The following is a 20598-nucleotide window of genomic DNA, read 5'->3' as shown; positions in this document are numbered from 1 at the left end:
GTTTTGTCATCGTGGCTTCTGTGCAGTCTATGCAGGAGATTTAGCAAGCTGACTTACCCAGTAGGCGGGTGTACAGCTCTTCAGTTAAGAAGACTCTTCAGGACAGCTCTACTCACTGCTGTCTCTCCTCTGGAGTCAACATCGCTGGCATGATGTTTGATTAATGTTGAAGGTGTTGGCCAGGTGCCCAGTTCACAGATGTCAACTAGCACACTATCTTGCTTGAAAGCTGTAGACTGGTCTCGTGCGAAGTGTGCCTGGAGCTGCAGCAAGTACGGCTGCTGGGACTGGGCATAGCAGATTTTGATGAGCCATACAATCCCACTTCAAAATGGTTTGAGAAAAGAGTTCGTGTCCTTTTCAGGGGCCCCTGAATGCTATAAACAGACCGAGACCTTCGCGGAAAGAAGCTGTTATGTCCCAATAAAAAGATAGTGCGCACTTGACGTCCAGTGTGTGGAGTAGTCTTTCCTTACTGTCTTAGAGAGACAGGAAAAACACTGGCATAATATCCTGATTAAGGTGGAAAGTGGAAACTGCCTTAACCAGAAAGGACTGGGTTGAAGGATGACCGCATCAGGGAAAAAATTAAGAAATGGAAGAGCGGGGTGGGGGTGGGGGGTTAGATCTGAAGGCTTGCAGTTCTCTCACCCTTCTGATGGATATGAAAAAAGCCATTTTGGCAAAGAGAAAATGAAGAGGACATGTGGCTACGGGTTCAAATGGCTTTTGTACAAGGGCTGAAACAACTAAGAAGAGGATCCATTGGGGGAGTGGGAGAAAAAGCTGAGGGGTACAGACTGGCCAAACTTTTAAGGAATGCTTTACACTCTAGCAAAAGAGGGATTTTCCTTCCATGGGGGTCATGACAGGCAGAGATGGACGCCAAATGGACCCTGATGGAGGAGTTAGCTAGGCGTTGGTTCTTAAGCTGTACCAAACAGAGAAGGATTGAAATTAGAGGGCATGTACAGAGGTCAACCTTGGTGTCTTAAGCCCAAACTGAAAACCTGGCCCACTTTGAATGATTTTCTTGTGGAAGGTTTCCTCACCTCTACACGAATCTTTTGGACTGGAGAGGGAAAGGTCAGTTGGGAGAAGCCAAACTGTGAGCTGGAGAGAAGAGATGTTGGGCTGCCACTGGACTTCTGGATGGAGAAGGTCTGGGACTGGAGGTAAGACGCATGTCCTGCCTTGGGCCATCTGGAAGAGTGTGGTGAACTAAGCTTGCCTTGTCCAGTAAGGTGGTATTATTATTGCTGAGGACAGATCCCTCATCATTTTGCTGAAAGTGAGGGTGAGAAGAGGTAGGAAAGGAAAGCCATGAAAGAGATCATCTTTCCACAGGATCTGGAACGCGTCTCCAGAGGAAGATTTCCCATTACCTACTTTTGAGCAGAAAAGAGGGCATTTCTTGTTGGATGGGGTGACAAAAAGGTCTACAGATGGGGCACCCCAGGAGGAAAATATGGGGTGGAGGAATTTCACTTGTACGGACCATTTGTAATTCTGTTGGAGGAAGCAGCTCAGAGCATCTGCTAGGATGTTGTGCCTTCTCAATATGTGGATGGCACATAATTGCGCTTGGTGGAGAATTGCCCACTCCCATAAGAGGGAGGCTTCTCAGCACAGGGCTAGGGAAACGGTACTCCTTAGTCTGTTCAAATAATGCACAGCTGTTGTATTGTCTGTGCAAAGTTGAACGTTCTTACCCTGGACAAGGGGAAGCAGGCCTTTAGTGCATGGGGGGGGCACATACAAAAAATGGGTGAGCATCTCACCCCTCTAGGAGCTTCTGGAATGTCCATGGAAGGCCTGTGCATGCGCACTTCCCATGTGGGACTGCAGAAAAGCCACAATGACAAAACGTATCTTGTTTTTTTGCTATCTAAGCGGGGGTGGCCTCTTGAAAACAGAAAACATAAATTTTGTAATAAAGAGAAGAAAGCTCATTATATGGTTAAAAAACAGTCTCCTATAGGGAGCAATTCTCAATAGGTCTATTCAAGAGTATGTCTTATTTTATTCAACAGAGCTTACTCCCAGGGAAGTGTTCTTAAGATTGCAGCTTCGTTTGTTTTAGGACTAGCAGCAGCATGTTTGGAGAGTTAAGCTTTAGAACACTGAAAGTACTAAGCCATTCAGTGTGGAATCACCATAAAAACAATAGCAGAACTGGTCATATTTAAACAATAAATATATGTCTGAAAATGTGTTGTACATGTCTACATGTCATGGGAATTACCATCAAAAGCTGCAGATTGTCTTACATCACAGCCTTCATACTACACATTCTCAGTGGGTAAAACCTTGTCTTAAAAATCACTTCACTCGTTTCAGAGGAGAAAATACTTCATAGTAGGGGTTTCCTCCCCAAATTTCCAATTCTTCCATTGGAAAAATTGAAATAAAATCCATAGGGCCCCTCAATACCCCCGAGTGTTGTCCCACCTGTTGGTCTGCAGGTGGCCTGGGCTGCAATCCTAACAATGCTTTCCTGGTAGCAAGCTCCATTGAATAAAATGGGACTTACTTCTGAACAGACTTGCCTATGGTTGTTCCCCTTGCTTGCTTCTTTCCTTACAGGCACAGGAGATGGCCATATAGCAAGGCTGATGTACAGATTCACAAAGTAGCCCTGGCCACTGATTAAGAGTATTACATTTCCTTTCCAGGTCTGATACATTTCTACGGCAAAGCGTTGTGTACACATAGCAGGAAGCTGCAACAGGCTCCACCCCCCGGCCCGGAGTGTATCGATGATATAAAAAACCCATCAATGATACAAAAGACGCCTGTAGTTTGCTACAGCTTTCCTACAAGGCAATGAACTTTGGCACAACATGGTTTGCGATGTACAAATATATCTTGTTCCTTACTTTACACCGACACTCTCCATTGGTCTTATTGCAGTCAGGATCAAATCCTTTACTGATCTCACAGTTACACGGGCCACATATAGGATTTCCCCACCAACCTCTGGGACAAGGCAAATCAATTCTGCAAAGGAAGGAGGAGGAAACAAGAGGAATCTCTTTAAGCTTTTCTTTAGAAATATAGAGAAATGCTTTTTCTTCTCTTACTCTGAAGCCATGCAATTTCACCTTTTGTAAATATCCAAATCTCACTGAAACAGATGCAGGCAACAAAGTGGTGATGTTGCTGAGCCGTTCCCATGATACCTGAATGCATTACTTGTGTTAAATTAAGGTTATTTATTTATGCATAATGCCCTGACCTGGATAGCCCAGGTGAGCCTGATCTCATCAGATCTCAGAAGCTAAGCAGGGTTGGCCTTGGTCAGTAATTGGATGGGAGACCTCCAATATGACCAGATCTGCAGAGGCAGCCAATGGAAAACCACCTCTCTTAGTCTCTTGCCATAAAACCCCGATAAGTCAACTATGACTATGATTTGAGGGCATTCTCCACCTCCACATCTATGCATTTGATCACTAGATTAGATCCCACACATCATTTCCACTGATGGAAGGGATCTCCAATGCTGGAGTGGACTCTCTTATCCTTCCCTTTCCCAGTGTGGACCTCAAATACTCCTCTTATGCTGCTCGTGGGGGACTGGGGAGGGGGAACTGGCAACTCCCCTCCCCATTCTGCAAGCTGAAATACTCCACAGTTTCCTGCACAGTATTTAAATATTATTATAATTGTTACTAATTATAAATTAAATACAATTACCAATGTATACCCTGACATTTTAAAATGGTTGTCTAAGGACATGGTACAAAAGAAATAAAAGTAGAAGATAAAAAAAAATGCAGAACTAAGTTTCACAGGGGGGGGGGGAGAGTTTCCTAAGGCAGCTACTTATACCACAGAACTTTATACTAACAAAAGGAAACAGGGAATCAAAAATGTTTGCTTACTTGCTTTCACAGTACTGGCCATAATAGCTTTGCCCACATTCACAGGTGTATCCATGAGAAGAACTTGGTTTATGCATGCAAGTGGAAACATGCTCACAGGGGTTTAGGCTGCACACGTCAACGCAGTCTGTCCCAAAGTACCCTGGGGAGACAAGGTTATAGACATGCAACAGCCACTGTATAATTTGTGATTTGTGCTTCTCAGGAAGCCAATCTATTTTAAGTGTACACATTAATTACACCTCTGGTGCTATCAGTCAATTTTCTTGTGCTTACAAGACATCTTCAAATGCAACATTTGAAACGGCTGAAAGTCTATATTTTTTCAATACTTTGGGTGTCACTATTTTTATTTTGTCCTTGAGATGTGTATTATAAACTACTACTTTTCTTCGCATCTTTGAAAAATGGCAGAACAACATGCTTCCCTCCATGCCTCTAATATTTCAAAACAGAAGAAACAATTCAAAATGTGATTTATTTAATCTGGCTTTAAACTTGATAGAAATTAAACTACACGAGGACACCTAGGAGACAAAATTTTAAAGGTGCCATATTCCTTTTATTGCAATCACAGAGTGAATTCTGTGACTGTTTCTGACTCCTGCAAATTTTCTGACTTATATAAGTTCTGCAATTTTTTAATTTGGTGAACCCTCACCATTCTGCCACCTAAAACATTAATAAATATAAGGGAATTACACAAATCTGTTTTTCCAAAAAAAATTTTGTTTGGGAATTTGCCTTTTCTTTTGATAGATGTAATTCCCACCCTCATGCCTCTGAAAAGCTGGTGTATACAAAGCCCATGTTCTCATTTACTGATGAGGAAGGCAGTGACCTGATATCCAAGCTTAGTTTGCTTAGTTTATTTATTTATTTAAAGCATTTATTAGCTGCCTTTCCTCCAAAGGCGTTCAAGGCAGTTTACAGTATGAAATATAAACAACATAAATGTATTTTTAAAAATTAAAACAGAGTTAAAATACACTAAAAAACTGTTCCAAATGCTTGAACAATATTCCTTTACATTATGGATTCAAACTCTTTAAACCATCAATTAATTATCAATTGTGACAAAGGTGAGCCCAACCATCCACAACTGTTGGCTTCATGACAATTGGCATCTATCTCTAAATGAGAGAGGGGTTCCTCTCAGTATCAGTCTTGTTTATCAGCACCCACTTTTCCTCTTTATTCAGATGTATGCTAGATGTTTCCTTTTGTTCTTCATTCGATCCACGCTCTTTTCTTAATTTCCCCAACATACTGTGGTTTTTTAGAAGCAGTCATTGCAGTTGTGTTTGAAAATAAGAGAGAGATGAAAGATACCATTCTAGACACTGATGGGTGCCTATCGCTTGATCTTAGGGCCAAAATACACATTACGTTTGAACCACAACGAACTGTGACAATTTTAAGGGTGGTTCGTTGGATTAGTTTTTCGGTTCGTCACTGCAGACAGCCTGGCGCTGATTAATCAGTTTCCTAGGCAACGGGGGGTGGGTGGGGTGCGCTTTCTGTAGACCTTCTGCTGACCCGGAAGTGACATATTCATGAACCAAAAAAACTGGTATGCGAACTGGGCAATTTCATGCCAGTTCATGGTTCTAGAAACACGACGAGCCACGAACCACAATGAACTGCTGTTTTCCTGGTTTGTGCTCATCTCTAGGGCAAACAGCTCCTTCCCTGGGAGCCATCCAGGAGGGCAGCCTAAAGTACATCCTTCCCCCTCACAGCATTTGAAGCTGTCACATATCAAATATAACATGTATTTTGGCCCTTAGTTCCACATGATTGTGGGCAAGAGTTTTCTGCAAACCCTTCTTAAATCCTCTAAATACTGATGCTCTCAGAGAATTTTGGAACCCACAGGTACCTTATTATGGTGGCTACTTTGCTTCCAACCATTATTACCTGGATCACAGACACAGGAATAGCTGTCCCAGTCATCACTACAATAGCTGTGCAGGGGGCAAGGGTTCAAATCACAGGGATTGTCCAGCTCACAGCCCTCCTTGACATTAATGTTGCCAGCCTGATGCATGTTCAGCGTAGCTACGTTTGTAGACGTCTCCCCCATTCTCACTCCCTGAAAAGGAGGGAAGAGGCAGTAATGGTGAAACTATTGTTTGTGTCTCAAGATATCGTGGTGCAACCAGGGCTGGCCCGCCCATTGAGGCCAGCCCGGCAGCCGCCTCAGGGCAGTAAGGCGCTGGAGGGGGCACCGGCCTGGGGGCAGGGGCGCGCGCCACGGAGCTGCAGCCACCGCTGGCCAGGAGCGTGTGCTGGTGGCAGCAGCATGGGGCAGCTGAGCGGGCAGCCTCCCGTTCAGTTGCTCTGCAGGCCAGGCGCAGCCGGCGGCCAGGGCGGCTGGCTGTGCCTGGCCCACAGAGCAACTGAACAGGAGGGCTGGAAGGCCCCCCATGCGTGCACCCAGCCCTGCATGATGACATCACATGCAGTGATGTCATCACGCAGTTCTGCGTGCATGTGCACAGAGGCAGCCCTTGAGCTGACTCAGGTCCCAGCGACGCTGGAGCCAGCCCTGGAACTGCAGCTCCGTATTCACACCAAAAACCAAGTCAGTCAATGAGAATGGAAAAATTGGAAGACGAACTTCAAAAAACCTAGTTGTAACAATCTGCAAACAGAAAACTGGATACAACTCAAAGTAATTTTGACTGAAATCAATGACACACACATACATGCGTAAAATTAATCACCATTAATTTAAATGCAATTGTGCCAATTACACCCAATCTATTTAAACAGGCAATGTTCAAAGTTAAATTATTCCAGAATTATTGCCTCCCTCTCCTCTAATCAGGCTGTTGAGAAAAGGAGAACATCTCAGACGCCTAAGCGATTACTCATTTTCAGTTTTCACCTGCAGGCAGCCATAGAAACCATGTTGCACTGAGACTTGATCTTCCGAGACGCCTCCCACAACGATGCTTTTCATTTTCAGTCCTGGCAACTGATTTCCAATCTGTACAGTACTCTAAAAAAAAAAGAACAGATCAGAAGGTGGCTTTCCTAAAAATGCTCAGTGATGTTATTGCATTTGATTAAAGCAGAAATATATAATCAAGAATAAATCTAAAGCAGCAAAAGAATGCGAAGATATTCCACTTTGTGTTTCTGATAAAGAAGCATTTCCAAAGGCCTCTGAATGGAACTAAGTTTTCCTATGGTAACTAATGTACAACGGACTCTGTGGATTCTGGAAAGCCTTCATAATCTACTTTACTAAAACAATGACAACTGAATAGCCCATTGTGCATTACTGGAGAAAAACGGTATTCTTGCTCCACTAGATATACAGACTGGATCTCATCTAGATTTCCACAGCGGTTATATGATTTTCACTGACTCCCCACAACAGCAGACCTCCGATTTCCCCCCAACCTATTCCTGTGTGTGTGTGTGTGTGTGTGTGTGTGTGTGTGTGTGTGTGTGTGTGTGTGTGTGTGTGTGTGTGTGTGTGTGTGTGTGTGTGTGTGTGTGTGTGTGTGTGTGTGTGTGTGTGTGTGTGTGTGTGTGTGTGTGTGTGTGTGTGTGTGTGTGTGTGTGTGTGTGTGTGTGTGTGTGTGTGTGTGTGTGTGTGTGTGTGTGTGTGTGTGTGTGCTATCTTCCATTCCCCAGGAACAGCACTACAGAATGTATTTCGGGCCACTGCAGGAGGGAGGAACTGGTGAAAATTATGCCTGCCCCTTGTGCTCATGGAAATCTAGGTGCGATCCAAGCCATGGGCAAGCTACTCCACAAATCTTTTGAGAAAAGCAAACTAGAAATAAATATGGAAAGAACTTGGCCTTTATCTGGCCCACAGCTGCGCTGCCATGTGGTGTTACTGGATCCTGCCCTTTCTGGACTTATTTTTATGCCTTCAACAAAATGGGAAGGTTACAGATGTCACCTCACCTGATACATCCCATAGTCCAATGACACAACAGCCAGGTACTTAATGTCTTTCCCATCTTTTGAACTCTTCAGCTCTATTAGCAAGTGATGCCATTCTCCATCACTGATTCGGGACTGAGTCATTTTCAAACTTGCCACCTGAGTCAGTCCATCGTAGACTTCAAATACCACATAATTGTTCAGTATCTGTAGAAAGCAAACAAAACCTTCGTTCACTGCTGAAAAAAATTATTATATTTTAATTTCTTGTAGTGTATAAACAAACATGCCCGTTTTCTGTATAGGTTTTGTGCCTATTGAACTGTAACACCTTCAAAGGAATTTCCCAGAATCTTTTGCCTTGAATGTACATATTCTGCCCTCCCTCTGAATTCTGTCCTTTCCCGTCAGAAACATCTGGGTTGCTAATTGTGGCAAACTGACTGATTTAATTACCCAAGATTATAATATGTAATTACATCTGCCCGTGAAGATGTTTTTCTTAGACCTATATATATATAACAACAGCAACAACAACTGCACTTATATACTGCAGTTCTAGACAGATTGGTGCCTCACTCAAGAGCGGTGAACAAAATTAAGAGTTGTTATTATCTCCACAATGCAGTTGGGGAGCTTGGGCTGAGAGGAGTGGCTGAATATAGACTATTGTCTAGAAATAATTTCACAGCACAAGTAGTTGTGGTATTACTTTATTCTTCCTCGCTTAAGGAGAGTTCTGACTGACTCATGACCATTGTCATTGCAACTGGTTATTTTCATTTGAGCACATGCCTTTGACAGTCTCTGAGCCAAGCAACAAGTGACGAATGACACTTGCCTGGCAAGTGAACAGACTCACGTGTATTCCTCCCTGTTCACTTGCCATTCATTTGCTCTCCACTTGATCGAGTGCAAGTGAATGGCAAGTGAACAGGGAGGAATACACGTGAGTCTGTTCACTTGCCAGGCAAGTGTCATTCGTCACTTGTAGCTTGGCTCTCTGTTTGGGAAAAGAGCTTCTTACTATCTGTAATGAATCATGTAATTCCGAGTCTGTAACCTGTAAGACAGAAATCCTGATTCCCATTTACTATTTAGAGAGAATTAGAGAGGTAAATGGTTACAATATTACTTTGAGTTTATTTGGATAAACATGGTGGACTGGGTTGAACCCGGTTCTCGGGTACCTGCCAATTCCTTCTTGGTTATCAAGGAAGAGACAGGATTAGAAATAAAATCTGTCTTGTTCTGAATGGTAAAAATTAACCAATAATAGTTTGAATGCGACAGGCATCCGGGTAGTTTGAATCCCAACATCTCTGTCTATTTAACAAGCTAGACTAATGTACATTTGTACAACATTTTCTTGCAACCAATAGTGAAAATTCCTAGCAATAAAATCTTTTTTGTGGTGTAAACAATATAGCCCAACCACTGTTCCTGATATTCTAAGTGTTATCTATGAGTAAATTACTTGGATTTGGGAAAGGGCCATTCCAAAACTGGTGCTAACAAACCTGAGAGAGAACTTTTTAAGGTACTATGCAGGGCTTTTTTTCAGCGGGAACGCGGTGGAAGAGTTCCAGAATCTCTTGAAAATGGTCACATGGTTGGTGGCCCCGCCCCCTGATCTCCAGACAGAGGGGAGTTTAGATTGTCCTCTGTGCCAAGTGGCACGGAGGGCAATCTAAACTCCCCTCTGTCTGGAGATCAGGGGATGGGGCCACCAGCCATGTGACCATTTTCGCTGAGGGCGATTTAAACTTTAAAAAACTCCCCCCTTGTTCCAGCTGACCCAAAGTGACGTCATTGGCCCTGGGAGCATGCGTGCCCTTTGCGTGCGCACATGTGGTACCAGGGGCACCACCTCCCACCAAGAATTGCCCCCTGTGCTGGCAACCCACTGAGTTCCACCACCTCTTTTCCCAGAAAGCCCTGGTACTGTGTCAATGGTAAGTCATCCCTTATAAATTAGCCTCTGTATTATAGAATACCATTAGATTTTTGCTGGAGATGTGGCTCTTTACCAGCTCATTTATTCTATATATTCTATACATATTCTAGAATTCAGCATTTTGGGCATAAAATTGTTTGGTTAATGTAATGTTGTGCTGCACAGGAATCATGTTTTTCCAATGTGATAGTATTGGGCTACTCAAGAGAATCTGTTACTGATTCATATGTAGAATTAGTAATAAATTTATTTACTGCAGCTAAAACAATAATTACTGTGGGCTGGAAAAAGTTAGAATTCTCATTAATGAGCAATTGATTTAATTGTATCTTGAAAATTGATTTATTAACAAAACTGTCGTATTATTAGTGAACATGAAATAATTTTTGCTATTCATTTTGTTGAATGTTGGAGTATTTTTATGTCCATCCGTCCATCCTTCCTTCCTTCCTTTCTCTTTATTCTACTTACCTATAAGTCTTAAGTAGTAAATAAGAATATGAGGAAGAAAGGAAGAATTCAAGCCAGAGAAAGTTAGTACAGAAACTACAAAAAGGCTGATTTCTTTATAAGTTGCCCAAATTCTCATGGCCTGAATTAAAAATTTGGCTAAAAATAGTATATTTTCCACTCTTGAGTCTGTTAGCAATTTAGGGACTAAAATATCTGGTGTAAACTCTGTCCAGTGTAATGTCAGGGCTTTGATCCATTTCTGTCTCGCCTTGTTGCACCAGGGACATTCAAACTAAACAAGCGTTACAGATTTGTTAACACCCAGACTGCATCTGCAATATCTATTTGAGAAAGGAATGATACAATAAGAGATGGAATTTATGCTAATGCTTTCTTTGCAATGCTGTAATTCATATTTGATGTTTTAAAAAAAATCTTCATGAATAAGTGCTTAGCGCTGATTTTATGCAACTTGTGCAATAGACTCTGATATGGACTCTTTTCACTGATTTCTTCTGAACAGCAAACACTACAGTCAGATAAACCATAGCCTAGATATTGTCTGCATAGTAATTTCACCAAAGTATCTCTGTATGGACCTTGTCCCTCCCAGTTTATCCCCCTCCATGTGTAAATAATTCAAATGAATTAAGTTTAGATGTTTTAAAAATCAGAATATTACCTTACCATACAAAGTCTTTGAGCTAATGCTCAAAATCTACAATTGTTTAATGCCACATATTTGCGTTAGGGGTGTCTTTTGCTATTGGAGGAAATTTTCTGGTTGTGCTGTATTAATGACTATATCGGCACCTGAATGTTGATCTTGGACGATGTTCCGGCCTTTGCTTGCATCAACATGCCATTCACCTTCCGAGTTCTGAACATGAGGCCAATGTACCACGGCACAGAAATAGTGATATCAAGATCATGCCAGAAGACAATGCTCTCCCCTGTGAAACGCTGAGGGAAAGGCATTGCTGCAACAAACAGAAAAGGGAGGGGCGGGGGTAACAAAAAGCTTTAAAACATTAACCAACAACAAAAAGAATGATTTGTGTGTCATTCTTGGTTGAGCTGATAAAGAATGCAAACATAAATTCTCACAAGATAGCAACCTGAAGAATGTGCTCAATGGGCAGGGGGCTTATCAAAGCTGTATGGCTTTTTGCCTGGAAGAATAGAAAGCATACGAAAAGGGAGGCTCCTCTGGAAAGCAGCCGTAAACAAGAAACAGGAGGGGGATACAACCAACCACAAATCTCTTCACAATCTGCTAAAGTGCTCAGGGCAAACAGTGAATACATACACACTATAAATCCTCATACAATCTTCATAGTTCACTAAATAAATAACAATAAACTACAAGGCAATAAACATTTTAATAGTCCTTCCCAGGGCCTTTTTTCTGGGAAAAGAGGTGGTGGAACTCAGTGGTGGACCTCAGGACCGCCCAATGACATCACTTTGGGTCAGCTGGAACAAGGGGGGAGTTTTTTAAAGTTTAAATCACCCTCGGTGAAAATGGTCACATGGCCAGTGGCCCCACCCCCTGATCTCCAGACAGAGGGGAGTTTAGATTGCCTTTACTGTCTGGAGTTTAGATTGCCTTTATCTGTCTGGAGATCAGGGGGCGGGGCCACCAACCATGTGACCATTTTCAAGAGGTGCCGAAACTCCGTTCTACCGTGTTCCAGCTGAAAAAAAGCCCTGGTCCTTCCAGGAATTTCAATCACTGCCCAATGAGAATAGTCTGTCTTCTTAACTATATCTCTTGTAGAGCCGTCAGGATAAGGTCTTAAAGTGACATATGCAGAGGAATTGTGGACAAGACCGGTAAGTACATTGGGTTCAAAATCCTCGTTCACATCCTCTTTTTCTGTTTATCTCCTGATGGGTTGGATACTGCATCCCAGGCGGGCGAACCCCCTAAGAGCCCAACAGGGAAGCCAGCTCACTCAACCTGTTTTGTCAATTCCATTTTTTCAAGGGCAGTACCAGTGTATATATATATCCCAGATCCAATGGTCTCACACTCACGACTCTCCAGCAAAAAATGGTGTAACAACCAAGGATAGAAAATCAGGCAAATATTCTTAAGGGGAGAGGCTGGTCATTGGACCGCCAACTCTACTGCATAAAATGTTGATCCTCAAGCCCTTTTTCAAGACACCAAAACCAATACCCAGTCGCAAAGGACCGGCTTATCTATTACTTTGCAAAGAAAATTCCAGTCCTGTACTGAGTCTTAGGTGAGCACGCACAGCTTCTGCTCACCTCAAAAGGAAATTAATGAGTGAACTAGTATTGTGTCACATTTACTAACATCATGACTCAGGATACAGATACCTGTTATTTCTGAGGACAGACCAGTTACATGGGAGAGGGACTGTGTCCAAATAAATGCTGTAGCGCTGGGCTAATGAGTACTTTCCCCTCACATTAAAGGTGTGCATGGCCCCAACTTATCTCTGCTTGGAAAGTAAGGAGTCAACATTACATGCAACTGATATTTTGGATTTTATAATAAAGACTAACAGTGCAATCCTAAGCAGAGTTACTCCAGTTTAAGCCCATTGATTTCAATAGGCTTAGACTGGAGTAACTCTGCTTAGGATTTCACTGTAAATCACCCAACTAATACAGGATAAATGTACCAACCAGCACCAAAATTCTTATTTAGAGCACTACCAATTACAACTCCCAAACTGAGATAACAAGATGGCAGAGGGAATTAAATAAATTTTTCTGGGCCTATAAAAAAACGAGAATAAAATTTTCCCAGATGTGCAGAACTGCTTCTGAAGGAGGGCTAGATTTACCTGACTTGGGGCTATATTATGAAGCTGCTATATTGGCAGGTATAGTGGGGGATTCTGCATGATTGATTTTGATCAGACTTTCTGAGCAGTCATGCTGCAGTGGAGTCGTATGAATCCACCGCTCCCCGATTCTACATTAAGGCTTTTGTTTCGCATTGACATTTCATTTCATCATGCTCAAAGTCCATTGTGCGGAACTTGCCAGTATAAAAATCTCCCACACCTCCCCTTTTCTGTTGCAGCCCCCCTGAAATACTTCTCCAAGGGGTTAAGGACCCTCAGAAACAGGGGGGGAGGAGTGGGGAATCTTTGATGGGAGAGAAATAAGCAAAATTGCTCTCTCTTCCTTCCCAAACAATGCTATTCTGCCAGCATAACTGCTCTCCATCAGTGGAGTTCTAGATATTCCCCATGCTTAAGATTTTCCAAACAACATGTTACATTTTGGTGGTCCTTCAGCCATCCAAGGCAAGCCGTCCACACATACCATGTATTCCAACCTATCAAAAGTTAGATAAAAGCTATTTTTGTGTGGCTTGAGGTGAGCTGCTAAAAAAAGGCTTTTATAAGGCACCTGGTAGATCCATACTGACCTCGGTTAAATCGTGAGTATATGTAGTTCTTAAGTTAAGTTGAACAGTTCACACCATCCTTCTGTCATAATTGCTACAAATCCTCTTACTGACGTTACCTGTTTCCCTTTATGCAACAGTATGCTTCACAGATATGTTACAGGAAATAAGTAATTGATTTGAGTCCTCCAACTGGGTTTTTTTTAATGAATTTTTTTTGGCAGGAAAAGGAGTTACACTATACAGGAATACAGAGCTATATGTTTGTCCTGATTGAATGTATGGGAAAAGACTGCAAGGGGACTAATAACTGGCTATTTAACCCAAGTTAAAAAAAGTTCTGATTCAACTCAGGCCTACATATTAACATGCTATAAAAGTTATTTGCCAAGTTCATTAGTTTTATAAGAAGAAATCTAAGGTTCTGCTTTCAGTGGTATAAGGATTTCTTTCTAACATATCGACTGCATTCTAAGTCATTTTGACCATGTGCACATGTGAAAAGCAGACCTGTTATTATTTGCAAAGCTTTGTTTCCAAGAGCATGAATGACAGCAGACCTACCATACACGCACCATCGTTTCAGAGAGATACTCCATCCTCCCATTTCAACACAAGTCTCTCTCTTTAAAGATTAGTATACGATAAAGGTTTGCAGTCTGTGTTGTGGGGAACCTTCTTTGGACTGGATCTTCTGTTGGCACTGGGAACTTTTGTATTTTTAAATATATAGCATACACAGCATCTAGTGACACTGGCATGTTATAAACAAGAATGGTTATTTTTATTACTAATCTCCTGCAATGGGAAACTGGAGGAGACTAATGGTGAAATCTTAAGCAGAGTCACTCCAGTCTAAGTCCATTGATTTCAGTGGGCCTAGACTGGAGTAACTCTGCTTAGGATTTCACTGTAACGGTTCAAGCAGGAGTGCACACAGTGCACTGGAGTTCTGTGGAAGGCATGCAGGGATTTCTTCTAGAGGAGTTAACACAGGCAGAAAGTTTGAAAACCACTGACTTATTATAAGATACTATTAAGCAGGATAATTAATGATCATGACCATGATGATTAATTTGATTTCTAGCCTGCCCGCCCTGCGAACAGGCTCACGGTGGGTTTCAACAGAGTATAAATACATTTAAAATCACAATAAAATCACAACAATAATAAAATCACTGCCCAGAGCCCCTGAGGATGGGCGGTTTATAAATTGAAATAATAGTAATAGTAATAATAATAATAGTAGTAGTAGTAGTAGTAGTAAAATACAGTTACCAAGATGGCAGTCCATATCATCCACCCCTGCCGACAGTGCATGGGGGGGGGGGAAGGGAGGGAACAACCATTCTGGTCAGGTTGACTCATGGGGGGGGCAAGATTATACAGCCATCCCTTTCCATGGGATGCCTATGAACTGTCTTTAAGAGTACTTTATGCAGATTTGTCACTTTAACCATTCATTTATGCACACAATGATAAAGCTGCCCAAAGATTTTACTTTCAATTAAAGCCTAGATCTTCAGTGTGGATTGAGAATTAACAAGATGTTGACAAGTTATTCACAAGAAATAATTTGGAACAGGACGGCGTGACTTTATGGATATGCCTCAAAACTGCACCTATTAATACGATTCTTGAGCCACATAAGCTAGTAAGTCTGAATTCAAGGCAACTTCTTTTCCTGAAGTAAATGAGAATGGATCGTTTTAAAGTGTGATGCTCTAGCTAAACTTTTATTTCTGTGCTTGGCATTCATTACCCTATTAGAGCTGAGCACTGCCAGGACATCCAGATCTGGTGGGGGAGCAGATGATTTCTTTCTTTTTTAAAATCCCTTTTATTGTCCTAAGTCAGTTGCAAAAAGAGGTCTTTATAAGGCACCCGGTAGTCTGCAATGCAAGGCAGGTGTGACATGTGTCACCATGGAGCTGCCCTGTAACAGTTGCAGCTGGCTCATATATTATGGGATATTTTTCTCACTAAGCAGAACAGCGGTGAAAAAGCTTACCTTGCTCACAGTTTTTCCCACCATACCGCAGGGGGCATTCACAAGAGTAGGTATTCCATTTGTTCACACAGACGCCCCCATTCTGACACCAGTTGGTGGTGCAATATTTCTTCTGAGCGGCACAGCCTGGAACATCACCAGAAACGATTTAGCCTTAAATTGTTCTGTTCTTCTATGCAAACCCCTCATTTTCCCCCATGCCAAATGCATGCTGCAGCTTATCTCACTGTTAAGCTTCTGAAAGACTGCACTTCTGCCCTGCCAGCAGTAACAGCAAAGAAGTCCTTGATTGCAATCCAGGGATTGCAATCCTAACTGCTTGACCATCCAGTTTTGAAACTTGAAGGGGTTCTTAAAAGCAGACTTTTATATAACATGAGCAAGAGCATGCAAGCAAAGATCATGGCTAGACTCACAACTGGTGAGTTGCAATCTAGACTTGCACTAGGAGTTCTGTAACCAGAGAACCCAGGGTTTTTAAAATCTTAATTATATAGCAGTCCAATTTGGATTGTGACTGTGGTGGGAAAGGAGGGAGAGTTTAAGACTCCCCCCCCCCCCGCTGTTCTTTTGATCTGAAACAGCCCCTGGGGGTATTTACTCTCAGGGGTAAAATGCAACATTTTAAAACCCCTCTCCCTTTGCACCACAGAATCATAGGGTTGGAAGGGACCTCCAGGATCATCTAGTCCAACCTCTTGCACAATGCAGGAAATTCACAACTACCCCCGCACCCCACCCCGAGTGACCCCTGCTCCATGCCCAGAAGATGGCAAAACACTGTCAGGATCCCTAGCTGAACTGGCCTGGGGAAAATTGCCACCTGACCCCAAGGTGGCGATCGGCCTTACCCTGGGCATGTAAGAAGGGGCCACGAGAACTAAGCACTGATGTGGCCCTTCCTGCCCTCCCTCTCATGATCTGCCATGATCCCTATCTGTTGCATGCCTAATAACAGAGTTTTTAAAAATCAATGGGCGCTCTGGACATGGAATTTTCAGTACATGCCAGGTTTGGCCCTTTGACAAAAGCGCTCAGAAGCCTGAATCCCACTGTTAACACATATGAACTGCATTGCGGCATGACACCCCGAAAGCTTCTTTTCAATGAGGAATGCTTGTGCAGAATGTGGACATGTCTTAAGTGCCATTTTATCTTTAGATAACTGAAATTGCATCACAATAAACAATTGATGAATTGTAGCTTTTGAAACCTATTCACTGCTTGGCCTTTAGTGGGCAAAAATACCTGTGCATTAGCTGCTAAAACTACCAAACATAGTTCCTCCCACAGAAACACCATTAATTACTGTGGGAGCTGCACCAGGCTCCCCTCAGGCTACACTAGAAATGAACAGAGCCTATGCAGGAAAGGCTGGGAGAGAATGTCTCCCAATATATATATATACAACTGAAGTATGTATTAATTTGCATATGACAACTCCTGAAGCCATTTTATTTCCTAGGAAAATATAGGTCTCATTGCATTTAATTCTCACTGAGAGTAGACATTCTGCAGAATTATGTACCTGCAAGAGTGCCATTATTGGCTATGTAGCTGGCCATGTCAACTGGTTTGCTGTCAATGGAGAGGTTCCTCATGCAGCCGACAAACTGTCTGTTGTGCACAGGAAAATCTTCAGGCAAGTTTGGAACTCCTCCAAGGAGCAGAGGGCCAGTTAGATCCAAAGACCTAAAGGAAGAGGAAATCCAGTGTCATTTGTGTCAGGAAATCCCCCCCCCCCCACAAACCCTTTTAATTAAAGAAACCAGTTTAACAATAAGTTCCTGCTTTTCAGGATCAGAACAAGAAACAAAATAAAGTGCGACAGGATCAGACTGAGGGTTCATCAACTCTAGCATCATTTTTCAACAGATGCCTCTAAGGAGCTTGCAAGTAAGCAGGGAGGTAGCAACCTTTCTCTCTTGTCTGTAGCCAGAAACTAGAATTCATACTGCCTCAACCCGGAAGTCCAGATTACTTACCATAGCTAGCAGCTGTTTATAGATCTATACTCTTTTGTTTTTTAACGCACTTATAGCATCTGTTTAAGCCAGTGTGCACTCCGACCTGCATAGCCCAGGTGAGACCGATCTTATCAGACCTTAGAAGCTAAGCAGGGTCGGCCTTGGTTAGTAATTGGATGGGAGACCTCCAACGAAGACCAGGGTCGAAGAGACAGGCAATGGCAAACCACCTCTGTTAGTCTCTGGCCATGAAAACCCCACCAGGGGTCGCCATAAGTCAACTCTGACTTGAGGGCACTCTCCACCGCCAAGCCAGTGTGCAATACTATGGAAGTGAATTCTATAAGTTAACTATGCATTGTGTGCAATAGTGCCTGTTCTTATGGTTGTTAGGTGATCCTGAGGATGAGTGAGCAAGAGTTCCTTTATAATTTTAGATTGTAAGATCCTCTGGATCATATTCCTTTGTAAACTAAAAAGCCCCAAACACTCATCGAGAAGATGCCCCACGCCCCATTTTGGTGACTCTTTACTCAGTCGTCTGAAACGGCAAAAGGTGCAATGTGCATACTAAGATTCTCTTGCTCTGCCTTTGGCCTTCTTGATGCTCTGTGGAAAGTGAAAACAGGGCTGCTGCTGGAGCAACGGGCCTTTTGTCAAACCCCTGACCTCACCACTCTGTGAAGCCAGCCCAAACTACCTGCCCAGGCTGTTCGAGTGGCACAAATGCCACTCCGTCTCTTGAGGGGAAGGAAGAATAAAATAAACAAGCAGGTAAGCAAACAGGGTTAAAGGGGGGAGTGAGAAGCTTGGCAAAAGAGGGGCTGATTTTATGGGGAATGGAATGGGATCTTTAAGGATGGGTTATTTATTTATTAGATTTATATCCCGCCCTCCCCGCAAACAGGCTCAGGGCAGGTCACAGTATCATAAATATCAATACATCTAAAAATCCATAAAACAGTAATAAAATATTATAAAATACAGTATAAAAATAATAAATACAGTCCACAAGGACCTCCAAGATGTGGCTCTCAACTGTAGCTTGGAGGTCTTGAAAGATCGGAGTTTTGCATGGTACAGGATTTACTCCAATACAAGATTAGGTACTTTCCAGGTATGGCATTAAAAATTATTAGAAAATTTTGGGACTGTGTATAGTTTTTTTTAGGGGGATCATCTTATATCCAGGGTCACCTTCTTTTTGAATGAATACGGTATTTATTCTTAAATGTTTGTGCTCTGTTGCTCCAGCTTGGCTTTCCTCTTTAACCTCTCTTCGTACTTGTCCTAGAGCCCTGCATTCTTCTGATATCAATCTTTTGGTAAGAACAAAGATTACATCTGTTCTCTTAAGCCTCCACCCAGTGAATCTGTCTGGCTCTTTTCTTTGGAACTCACTGCCCTAAGATACGTTCAGGATTCAGCCCATCTTCCTCTTTAAGAAGTGCCTTGAGACACAGGTATGTTCATGTCTCTTCCCATTAACTGAAATAATTTAATCCAGCTGTTTCATCCTCGGTATCTTTCCTTTACCATCTCCCATTTAATTATGTGTTGTTCATTTAGACTATAAACCTGGGCAAAGGGGTCTATTTTTTTTTAAAAAAATAATCTTTTAAATTCAAGATGTATATCCTGTGCAGCCCTGGATGGTTTTATCTTTGGGTGCTTAAGAAAAAAAGTGTGGGTGTAATGTGCCATCAAGTCACAGCTGACACGGCAACCCTTCATGGGGTTTTTAAGACAAGAGACAAACAGAGGTTTGCCATTCATTGCCTGCAACCCTGGACTTCCTTGGTGGTCTCTTATCCAAGTACTAACCAGGGCCAATTCTGCTTAGCTTCTAACACCTGATGAGATAGGGCTAAGCCTGGACCATCCAGGTCAGAGCAGAAAGTCAGTATTGTTGATTATTATCTTATAATTAATTTGACTTCAACGCACAAACACAAACTCTTGAAGGGGCGTTAGGCTGACCCATACTAAGAGCACCCAGGGGAGTAGAAGGAAGGGCTTGATTGGTATCTGCTGCATATCAAAGTCTAATCACAGGTAAGGAATTACAAAACAACAACACCCTTGTCTTACTTTTTAGAGCCAGTCTGTGTTCCCTGAGCAGCGCAGGAATAATTTCCAATAAGGGTCCCAAAACGCACGGCCACGGCTGTGTCACATTCATCCACGGTCACGACGGCCACTTTCTCCCCTGAAGGTCCATGAGGAATGCCTAGTCTTCCTATGTTGGGCTTCCAGAGCAAAGACAAAACAAAATGGAACAACCCAACCATAAGGCCACGCTTTTCCAAAATACTCTGTGTAGCACTGGAGGGAACTGCATAAAAGTAAATGTATTGTCCGGTGTGGTGTGGTGTAGTGGTTAGAGGGTTGGAGTAGAATCTGGGAGGCCCAGGTACCTTCCAATCCCCACTTGGCCATGGAAGCTCAATGGGTGTGACTTTGGGTCAGTAATACATTCTCAGCTTAGCCTACCTCACAGGGTTACGAGTATAAAGTACAGGAGGGAAAGACTCAAACGGCTAAGCAAATATTAAAATGTTATAATCAATATCAAAATGAAGAAACATCTCAGCAAAGTCTAAAACAGCATTTAAAATGCAAAAACATTTTTTGCGATGGATATAACTCCTCGCTGCTTCAGAACCACACGGAACTGTGACACCGTGGGAGAACAAACATTTCCAAATAAACTCCAATTATTGATTGTGGCAATATTCCAGATGAAAAATCCCGGCTGTGGTCTGCAAGAGAGCCGCCTCTCAGATACTGCTCCAAAACTGCTTTAGTCAACTCTGCTACTGAGAGGACAACAGGAGTTCTGGCCACAAGGAGGGGCAGTTCAGCCAAAAGGCAGCCAGAAGCGGCTGGCTCACCAGCGCAAAACCATGTGCTCAGAGGAAAACCCAACCACGTTCTGCGAGTTTCAAAAAATAAGTCACAGGAATAGCAGGAAGCTGATGCATTATTGCATTTTTATTAGAAACGTCTGTTAAAACTAT

At 42.6% G+C, this 20598-nt stretch overlaps 1 protein-coding gene across 1 annotated transcript in view; it reads right to left on the bottom strand.

The window, feature by feature from the left end:
• The window catches only part of CELSR1 (cadherin EGF LAG seven-pass G-type receptor 1), a 222543-nt gene that overhangs the window by 47672 nt on the left and 154273 nt on the right, over nt 1-20598 (bottom strand). Inside the window, exons 6-14 of the mRNA XM_054988282.1 lie at nt 19670-19827; nt 17140-17303; nt 15612-15737; nt 11020-11186; nt 7818-8003; nt 6781-6894; nt 5808-5982; nt 3888-4029; nt 2880-3000 (exon numbers count right to left, since the gene is read on the bottom strand). Of these exons, the coding sequence (XP_054844257.1) occupies nt 2880-3000; nt 3888-4029; nt 5808-5982; nt 6781-6894; nt 7818-8003; nt 11020-11186; nt 15612-15737; nt 17140-17303; nt 19670-19827 (1353 nt within the window). The remainder of the gene's footprint in view (nt 1-2879; nt 3001-3887; nt 4030-5807; nt 5983-6780; nt 6895-7817; nt 8004-11019; nt 11187-15611; nt 15738-17139; nt 17304-19669; nt 19828-20598) is intronic.

Source organism: Eublepharis macularius, chromosome 9, assembly GCF_028583425.1.
Source record: "Eublepharis macularius isolate TG4126 chromosome 9, MPM_Emac_v1.0, whole genome shotgun sequence".
Lineage (NCBI taxonomy): Eukaryota > Metazoa > Chordata > Lepidosauria > Squamata > Eublepharidae > Eublepharis > Eublepharis macularius.
Note: the sequence above shows the minus strand (reverse complement) of the source record. Positions and strands in the feature narration are given on the sequence as shown.